The sequence below is a fragment of the Dipodomys ordii genome, unplaced genomic scaffold, assembly GCF_000151885.1.
Source record: "Dipodomys ordii isolate 6190 unplaced genomic scaffold, Dord_2.0 Scaffold98, whole genome shotgun sequence".
NCBI lineage: Eukaryota > Metazoa > Chordata > Mammalia > Rodentia > Heteromyidae > Dipodomys > Dipodomys ordii.
In genome coordinates this window covers 6,817,436-6,828,136 of record NW_012267314.1, presented here as the reverse complement: position 1 = coordinate 6,828,136, position 10,701 = coordinate 6,817,436, and the positions used below count along the sequence as shown (strand labels likewise).

The window sequence follows — 10,701 nt, the reverse complement described above, 5'->3', positions numbered from 1 at the left end:
CCCCCCCCGACACAACTCCTCTTTTCATATGCAATAATTGTATCAAGCCTGTTGCGGAGGCATTCGCTATTTGACCTTTTAATTGGTACCCTGATACGGTTGTCAATAACCGGGGGGCCTTTTCTAGAAAAGTCAAGCATTTTTTTTTAAAGGGTCGTTCACTAAAACTTCCCGATTTCCTTGGGAAACCGTGTCTGCTGAATGTTGTTTGTCGGGAAGGCAAACCTGTTCCTCCAGCTCTGAGCTCATCCCTTTTTCGCTTAAAAGGCGATCCGAGTCGGAAATCACACGGTTCTTTATCATTATGTGTGGCTAAAGAAAAAAAAAAAGTTCCTGCTGTGAATCTTGGCCTGTTAATGGCATCGTGATTGCTGTAGCGTTCTGTAATTCAGAAAGAATGATGCAGCGAATTAATTCAGCAGCGGCTCAATGAGAAGTCCAGACTTGTCTTGGTTAATATCTGCCTTTCCTCAAAGCAGCCGTGTATTCCTTCACAGTTCGGTTTCTTAAAAGTGTGTGTGTGCGTGCACTTTTTTTTTTTTTTTTAGCTCTTAATGTCCTAAAATCATTACGGATTTAGGAGTGCATTGCAAACATAGTTTTTGTACTCCTTTTCTTCCTGTTACAGTAGCAAAATGTTGCAGTGTTAGGCTTGCTAATGGTTTTTTTTTTTTTAACCAGATCCTTGACTAAAATAATTCATTATTGGGCAGCATATCCTTAGAAATAACTTGGATCTGACATTCAGATAAAGCAGTGGTGGAGTGATTACTCGATATAGAGAGAAATTGCATTTTTATAAATGAATATACAGAATTTTGGACCCCTACAAACTTCAGTAACTTGACGTCAGACATAAGAGTATAGAATTGTGAATAAGAAATTTTTATCTATAGAGTACCAGTGTTAGGGGAAAATAGAACTTATTGTGAAATGCTAGCATAGATTGTGCAGGTAGATTTCACCTTTTTTTGTTTTTGGAAAGCAGTGTGTGCATGTGTATATGTTTTGTATAGAGTTCTCATTCTAACACTTCTGTTGACATTAGTTTTGAAATTTTGCTTGCTGTTGTTGTGATGTCACTTGTCCATTCTAGACTGTTCGCCATGGATTCCCCTACCAGCCCTCAGCGCTGGCCTTTGATCCTGTGCAGAAGATCCTGGCAGTAGGAACTCAGACTGGTGCTTTAAGGCTGTATCCTTTCTTTAATTTTACTCTTTCTTTTAAATTTTATTTTTCCTAGTCCCTTTGTATTACTGAAATTGATTACATTAAAAAATTCTTGCTTTGTCTCAAAGATATGGTGTAATCAGGTATTGTTATGAGAAATAATGTGGTATTGGCTTTTCTCTTGATTATATTTGGATTGTGTGCTGTGATGGTTCTCAGCTCTTATTTTATAACACCTATTGAGAAACATGGATCAGAAGTTTTTTGTTGTACATACTTTGCTGTAAAAGTTTCTAAAGGAAAATTTATCTGCCTATACTAGTAGTATGTTGAATAAGGTATGTTAGGGGAGAGGTTCAAATACAGTATAATATGGTAGGCTTTATGATTGCTTTAAAAAATACTGTGCATAGTAGAGGCTGAACTTATGATTTGTTTACTATCCTAATGAATTTGAGGTTGGATCCAAATTTGATTTTGGTGGTTTTCCACACATCCATCTAGAAAATTCATTAGCAGAAGGCAAATGCAACAAATTAATTTCCTATATGTAGTTCTGAAGGGTTAATATTTCTAACAAATTTTAGATCATGAGTTGTAAAATTCATAGGGATTGATTTGTACTTATTTATGGGCTAGTAGTACACTAAAGTGTTGGTACACAAAGACTTTTATCATATGCAGTTTTTTCAAATACTTGAAAAGATTTTTTTCAACAATATCTCTTCAATTTGATAATGAAGACTTTCTCACTTCTAGTTACTATTGAACTTCAGAAAAAATTTGCTTGTTTTTATTATGACCTTTAATCATACTTTAATACTTACTTTCAACTTAAAATATTGTTTTAAAAGAGAATGCTTTGCTCATCCATGCATGTATATCTCCTTCTTATTGAGTATTTACTGTATCCATCTATTTACTGAGATTGTAGGTTGTAATAATCTGAAAAATCACTAGATAACCTCAGGAGACTTGACACTTGTTCCAAAATAGGCTAGCAGGAGCTTTACTTGTTTACATTTTGGATTTATGAACATTTGAGTTAAGTATGTGCCTTATATTTTACTTAGAATTTTTAAAATGTTTCATGTGGAAATGTCTTCAATTATATTCCTTCATTAGTAAACTCTTTTCAAAATGTCATCTGGTGGGCTGTTGAACTTTGTTACTACAGCAGTGAAAGTGAAGTTTCCTTTATATAGTAAATACCAGTAGTGCAATCCTTTCCATGTAAATGGTGAAATCTGACCAGGCTTTTCTGAATCTGTTAACTGCCAGGACAGTATGTTTCAACTGCTCTACCCAGAGGTTTAGATAGCTGAGACTCATATGTTTTGGCTTCTGTTGTTTAGATATTTTTATTCCTGAGTCCTGTTATTTAAACTCTGTAGTTTAGACATCCTATTTTAGTCTTATGAAGATAAGAATAGTTAATTTTGTTGGTGTTCAGCAAAACTGGGTTATGTCAAGACTAGAGCATTGTTCTAGAAGATTTTTTGGAACTTAAAACAGTTTTTTCTCCAACAGAAGAATTACTTCACTGGACTAGGGAAAAACTCAAACTTGAATTAACCAGTTTGTTTTCTTTTTAAATTAGTTTTCTTTAAAATGAGATTTCTTAGTGTGTTCTTAATAGTTTCAAACATCCAATCCTGTCCTTTATAATTTAATTGTAAGTTCTACAAGCAAGGCTGATTTTTATAAAACCAAATGTTATTCTTAGCTACTACTTTTAACCATTATACACTTGAATAATTAGCAAGTGTGCACAAAAGTATAGTAAAAATGTTAAGCCTCGTGTTAACTTGCCAACTAAAAGCAAGGTGTCCAAAATTCTCACTTGCATATGACTTTTAGTACATTGTTTTTTAGAATCTCCTTACTGTACATTTAGGGTTTGAAAAATGGTTTACTACACCTCTGCTTTTCCTTTTTATAAGATTTGTGTGAACATTTCAGAGTGACAAATTGGCCTGCCTATCAGTAATTCTATGTAGCCCTTCATTCCTTCTGTTGGTTTAAGTAGATGAGCTTATGAGCTTTATTTGTTATGGCTCTGATTTATAGAAAATGACTAAGACCTTTTTATTTTTGTCTCTTTTTCCCTGTGATTTAAAATACTCTTTAGCTTCTTTGCTAATTTTTGAAGCTGGGTATCTAAATTTATAAATTCTAATTTAGAGCTCCATATTGGTTTAACATGCATATTTATTATGTCTGTTGATCTTTACAGTTGTGTTTCTCCTTCTTGCAGCTTATTTCTTTTAATCTTCTCTCTTTTGTTCTCCTATCAGACTCTTGCAGTCTATAATGTATTTGCTCTAAAATGTGTTTTATGGAGAGAGATGTCTTGATAAAAATTTTAAAATAAATTTATAGCAAAACATAGGAAATGTTTTCCAAAATACATTTGGGCTAGCTATTAGAATTTTAAGGCTCAGTGGTAGAGTGCTTGCCTTGCACGCATGAGGCCCTGGGTTCAATTCCTCAAAACCACATAAGCAGAAAAAGCCAGAAGTGGCACTGTGGCGCAAGTGGTAGAGTGCTAGCTAGCCTTGAGCTGAAGAACTGAGGGTCAGAACCCAGGCCCAGAGTTCAGGCCCCATGACCGACAAAAAAAAAAGGCATATATATTGTAGTTGCCTAATATACTTCTCTTAACATATCCTAACTTGATTTGCCTATTGAGTTCAAAACCAAACTAAATACACCTCCCCACAAACAAAACAATTAATGAGGAAGCTATATTTGGTATCTGTTTATACTCCTTAGTGAAAATTTAAATCCTTAACTAACCAATAACCAGGCAAAATGGATTTAATCAGTGTACCATATTAATATAAAGGAAAAGAGTGATGTAATAATTATGTTTGTTTTTGCCTCATGAGAAAATAAGAGGTTAGATTGTATGTCTTGATAAGAAATAGGAAAGCATTCAGGGTGCCTGCTTTCCTTGCTGCTCAGGAGGCTGAGAACTGAGGATCACCTTTTGAAGCCAGTCCATGCAGACAAATCTGAGAAACTCTTAACCTCAATTAACCAGCAAAGAGCCAGAAGGAGAGATGTGGCTCAAGTGGTAGAGCTCCAGTCTTTAGTGAAAAAGCTAAGTGAGAGTGTGAGGCCCTGACTTTAAGCTCCAGTAATTGTACAAAAACAAAATGAATCAGGAAAACATAACTATATACCAAGTCATGAAGTACTGATATAATTAATTGTCCTAATTTTTTGCTATATAGACATACAGTTTTTTAATGAATAATCAGGCAATCGACTTTGGGATAAAATAAATCCATTATCAATTTGCATATGGAAATGTAAAATAAAAAAAGAGTCATGTTGAAAAATGCAAGTAGTTTTGTCATGCTGTTGGTGTCTTTACCTAGATTTGTGCTTTACTAGTATAATTTCAAATTATTTCATGCTGTATGAAACTTTTAATATAAACTTTTAATATAAAAATAACAAGGGGATTTTTCATATTAATATTTCAGATAATAGGAAAATATAATAGCTGATTTGTTTCATTGGTCTAAACTTTTAAAATGTTAAACAGCATTATTTATTTTCTTTTTTGACTTGTGAAAAATATAGATAGTGGAGTAGGCAGTTTTTAATAAGATGTAGACTCTTTAAATGCAAACTGCATTGCTAGAGGCAGATTTACAAAATGACTTATACCTGGAATCCTTTACCAAGAACTTATTAAGAGTCAAACAATGTTAGATTAAAAATTGTGGCCTGGGGCTGGGGAGGTGGCTCAGTAGTAGAGTGCTTGCCTTGCATGCCTGAGGCCCTGGGTTCGATTCCCAGCACCACATAAGCTAAAAAAAGAAAAGCCGGAAGTGGCACTGTGGCTCAAGTGGTAGAGCGCTAACCTTGAGCTGAAGAGCTGAGGGACAGTGCCCAGGCCCAGAGTTCAGGCCCCAAAATCGTGGCCTGAATTCTGGTTCTCATCTTTTCATTAAAGATTTTTATGTCCTTAGTTTTTTTCTATCAAAATGAAAATGCTCTGTTAGGTGATTTTTTTTTTCAGAGACAGTGCTTTGATTTCAAGTAGCTACATAGGATTCTAGGGGAGAAATGAAAAGCATGAAAATGTGATTCTTACCTCCTAAAGGTTTTCATAGGATTAGAACTAGACAAAGAAATCTGAAATTCCTAAACATCAATACAGGAGTCAGAATGGCAGAGGAAGAAGTAGGAAAAAATCTAGGCAAGCAGAAGTGTATAGGTATGTATAGTTAGAAGGAATACTAAAACTGTGATGATGACAACGAACACTGATTCTAATTGAGTTAGGGTAGAAATAAGCCCTTGGTGTAGGGCCTTGAATGTTCACCTGAGTATCTACATGTTACACAATTAGTAAGCACAGTTTCATAAGGAAATGCTTGATGGGAAGAAAATGTTATTTTTTTAAATGTATGATTACTGGAGTATCTTGGATGAAAAGAATATACAAGTAAAACCTCATAGTTGCGAGTCATCATATAGGTAGTATTAAGTAGATCCTAAATAGGTGTGGGCTAATGAAATTGGAGGATTTGATATCCTGTGTAGAAAGTTTTCAGGAGTGACTAAGGCTGATAAAGATTTGTAGAGATAAAGTATAGTGGAAATGACAACGCAGAAATGGAAAACTTGGCAAACAGGTGGTAGTGAGATGTTGAGTTTATGTCAGCTTTCACATTTATTATAATGCTTTTTTTATAAGGCAGCTTAGATTTACTTAACAGTATTTGATACAGCTTACTTTTGATTTCAATTACGAGCTTGTTATTGGTGATTTCCTGAATTTTGGTTTTGAATTGATATTTAGAATCATTGTTAGCACTTAGGCTTTGCCAGTTTATTATTCTGTGTTTCTCAGTATTTGGTAGCATTTGGGGCAATTTAATTCTGTAAACGTTTGCAGCATATTTCAAGGTATTTAGTATTCCTGGCTCCCACATTAAATGCCAGTGTTACCTTCCTTCTCACTGTGGCAACTGAAAGACTCACACACTTCAAGGTGTGTCTAGTTGAGTTAAAACGGAGTGGACAGTCCACCTCATGTGACTATTATCAGGGATAAGCATCATAGAATGTGTGTTGCTTTTAAGACATTCTCAGACATTTCGGTGAATGCTCAGTGTTATGATGTATATTAGGAGTATTTCTCTGGCATTAATTTTCAGGTCATTTATTCATGTTTCTGCAACTACTTACCAAGAGGCAACTAGTTCACTTGCACTATATAGGAAGGACTCTTGGATTTACTGCTGTAATTGATACAGTCTTAAAGAAAAGATCTTCAGAATTATTGTGTATCTCTGTCAGTTTGTCTTTTAAATAGCTGTGTTGGTCTCATCCACAAGTTTACAAAACTGCTATTTAGATGTCATAAGATAATACATATAATTTCCTTATAAACAGTAGCTCCTCAATAAATAATTACTTAATGATTTTCTATACTTGGAAGATAGCACTAGATTGTTTTAACTTATACTTTATACAATGTGGTTTTTGCTATTGAAAAATGAATTGGAAATGACATAGTAAAAAATAGTTTAACTGTAATTTAGCTGTATTTTATCCAGCCTCTTTCCACTTCATGCTTTTTGCTCGTAAGAGTTTCGTCATTTGGAATTCTAACTGTAGAGGAAAAAAGAAGGACTTTGAAATACTTCTCAACTCTTAGCCCTCTAAGAGTACTGTACTAGCTGTTTAAGTTGTGCTTCTCTGAATGCAATACTGCAGCAGAGGAACCCACCCTCGCAATGACTTCAGAACAACCACAAGTGGAGCTGCCTGAAAACACTTTATTTTGTAATGGGTTCTTTGTGAAAGCAAGTAGACTGTGATAGGAAGCATATGGAATTAGATATGGAAAGGATGTTTTAACTATTGAGGGAGTCAGATCTGCCTTATAAGTTTTGTTGCCTTAAGTAAAATAGATTTTATTTCTTTTTGGTATTCTCTGTTTCCCATTTGGTTTTTGCTATAATTTGTTGAATGTCACCTTGCCATTCTGAAGTGAAGAAGTTTTGGAACAATTGCCTTAGATTTCTGTTCTAGTTTTCAGACTATTTTGTATAAATGGACTAAAAAATCTCTGTGCTTCAGTTCCCTTCCTGTAAGATGAGGAAATAGTTTTTTGTTTGTTTTTGTTTTTCCCTAAGAGTTTGTCCATCTTGAGGATTTGGGAGTTCTTTGAGCTATGTTTGTCTAGAGGATCTTCAGATTAATTGACACGAGTACTTATTAAAGGGGAGAAGTATTACATTCCACTCTTACCTTGAATGTCATGATTGTATCACAGTCTCTTAGTAGATGTTTATTAAACAGTGCAAGGCTTTGTTTACAAAAGAGATCAGGGAAGAGTACGTGAATGAACATTTTTTCTTGAAACAGCAGGTTCTTATTGAATGCAACCAATATGGTAGGTTATAATTTTCTTTGTTCAGTATTGGAGATTAAACTCAGGTCTGGGCTTGTTAGGTAATTGCTCTACCATAAGCATTTCCCTGGTGTAACTGAATCTCATGGCATAGGAAAGTACGGTATATTTTAGCATCATTCGCAAAGGTTACCTCCCATGGATATAATTGATTGAGATACAACTTTAAAATACATTTATATTATAAATAATACTGAGTTATTGATCACATGATTTTATTATTTTTTACACAAAAGTTTAGAGACTTGAATTGCTGATATGGTAATTCTAGTGCTGAATTTGTACAATAGTACAAACAGTACAATAGTGCTGAATTTGATGTTTGTACATTAATATGGAATATTTATAACCGTAGAGTATAATTGAATTACTGACTAGGATTGAGTATCACTAAGGAAAAGATAAGCTGTTTTTTTGTTTTTTGTTCTTTTTGTGGCAGTACAGGGGCTTGAACTCATCTTGGGCACTGTCCTTTAGCTTTTTTGCTTGAATCTGGTATTCTACCACAGCTCCACTTCTGGCTTTTTGCTGGTTAATTGGAGATAAAAAATCTCATGGATTTTTTTCTACCTGGACTGGTTTGAAACCATGCCAGGCTAAGCTTTATGTTTTTTGCCATTAATTTGGCTTTAATGTTAAATTTACTTTTCATGTATTGGAAGAGATACATTTATAAGAAGGAAATAATCAGAATGTCAGTGGTTGTTTATTTTGCAGTGTTCACATGAGGATTTTCTGAACTGATTTGGCATATTATCATCATCAGAAGGAATACTAGGTATTTGGGAATGAAGATGAAAGGAATAGTTTTTTTATTTGCCTCATACAGATAAATATCTTAGAATGTTATGAAAAAGAGGTTGTTTCACTACATGCTAACTTTCACATCTGAGTACCTCTTATTAAGATAGGGTTTTACACATGACAGAGTATATACATCTTGGGAAGCAAACCAAAGTGATTGTTGACTGAATTTTCATGAGGTAAATTTAGAGTTTATAAAATTGCTATCAAAAAGTACTCAGTTGAACCTTTCTTAATAACATGCAACTAAATTGTGCTAAGGGAGATAATGGCAACTTATGATTTCTTTACTCAGATTTCTGTAGACACTCAAGCATCTATATAATTATTTTGTACTTTCAAAATAGCATTTTTACATATAACTAGTATGTAAGTAGTATTTTACATATAACTACATTTTTGTTTTAATGTTTTTGAAGAATTCAGATGTTTTGCTTTTAACCTTTTTCAAATTGTTTTAAACTCTCATTGTCCGTTTATTTTTATTCATATTTTTGTTTTGTGTCGGTCATGCTTGAACTCAGGGTCTGGGTGCTATCCCTGGATAGCACTCCAACACTTAAAGCCACAACTCCACTTCTGGTTTTTAAGTGGCTAATTGGAGATAAGAGTCTCAAGGGGACTTTTCTTTCCCAGGCTGGCTTCAAACCAGTGTCTTCAGCATAGCCTCCTGAGGACTAGGATTACAGGTGTGAGCCAGTGGTGCCCAGCGCCCTTGGTTTTATTATAAAGAACTTTTGGATACTAACACTGTCTAGCATCTAACTTTCCTACCTTCCCTTTTTTTCCTCCCTAGGTGTGGGTAGAAGGTAAGCTGAGAGGAAAAGATAAGGAGTAGAATTGTTCACTAGTAACAATTGTTTGTTAAACAGTTACTTATTATAGTTTACTGTTTACTACTTAATATTAAACACTGACACATGCAATTGGTGATTTCTTAGGTCTAGAATACTCTTTTCCTTCTTCATTAACTCTGTGTCTAAAGCCTAGTGTCTTTATGATGTATTTTCTCAGATTGCATTCTATTTCCAACTATGTAGCCATCATATTCTTAGTTCAGAATCTAAAGTCTAAGTTTATACATTGCCATTCTTTGTAAGATACCATGTAGACATTAAAAAGTATAATAAATCTTTTGGGAAATACAGGTATAGTATTCCGTGACATTTTTCTCTTAAAGTAAGTTGTAAAGGTTACAGTCCAAATAATGCACACCAGCAAAGTCAGCCAGAAGGTATGCAGAAGTTAGTGTGTAAAAAATGAAGATCCAGGAAACATACAGATTCCTAATGGTCAACTTTACATGTTCTCTAATAAAGGTTACATAGGATGTATGTGACTATGTGGATGTATTTGTGTGTGTACACATTTAAAATACCATCTCAATTTAGGAATCAAATGTTTTCTGTAAAAGGCTAAATAGTAAATTATTTTAGGTGCTATGATCACTGACAACTATTAAACTCTGCCTATAGAGAACACAGTGAAAACCATAGACAGTGTTTGTAAAGGAGTGTCAATAAAACTGTCTTTTCAAAATCAAGTGGAAGGCTGGATTTGATGATAGCCAAAGTTTTCCAGTCTCAGCTTTGGTATAAAATCTTTGTAGAGTGCAGTATTCAGGAAAGCATTACTAATTACATTTTAATAAGTTTCATAAATTGCACTTATGTTATATCAGTTATAAATAAAAAAGCATTTTTAGGATTACAGGTAATTCATATCGTGTCAATTCATTATCAGTAATATGGATTAATTGTATTGAAAGTTGAATTTTTGCCTGTTTTTTTTTTTCTGTGAGAAGGCATTACCCGTACATATAATAGTTAAGATACTTAGTCATCCTTTATAGTAGTTCAGTGATCGATTCTTGTTGTTTTTGTTTTTTGGGTCCGGTCATGGGCCTGAAGTCTGGGCCTGGGCGTTGTCCCTCAGCTCTTCAGCTCTAGGCTAGCGCTCTACCACTTGAGCCACAGAGCCACTTCCTGCTTTTTTTTTTCTGCTTATGTGGTGCTGAGGACTCGAACCCAGGGCCTCATGCATGCAAGGCAAGCGCTCTACCACTGAGCCACCCTCCCAGCCCAGTGATCAATTCTTTAATGGAATGTTCCATTTGTTTTAGACCTTTGTTTCCTAATTGTAATTAAAATATATTTGAGTTTTTTCTTAATACTTTCTCTCACATAGATGTGTGTATTTTCATTTAGATAGATACAGTTAAAGATATAAGTGAATAAAAGCACTTGACTATAATATTTTGACTTGTTAGGTGTGTATACACTTTC

General features: G+C 34.2%; 1 protein-coding gene across 1 annotated transcript in view; it reads left to right on the top strand.

The window, feature by feature from the left end:
• The window catches only part of Stxbp5 (syntaxin binding protein 5 (tomosyn)), a 136,308-nt gene that overhangs the window by 7,197 nt on the left and 118,410 nt on the right, over window positions 1-10,701 (top strand). Inside the window, exon 4 of the mRNA XM_013026941.1 lies at window positions 1,097-1,194. Within this exon, the coding sequence (XP_012882395.1) occupies window positions 1,097-1,194 (98 nt within the window). The remainder of the gene's footprint in view (window positions 1-1,096; window positions 1,195-10,701) is intronic.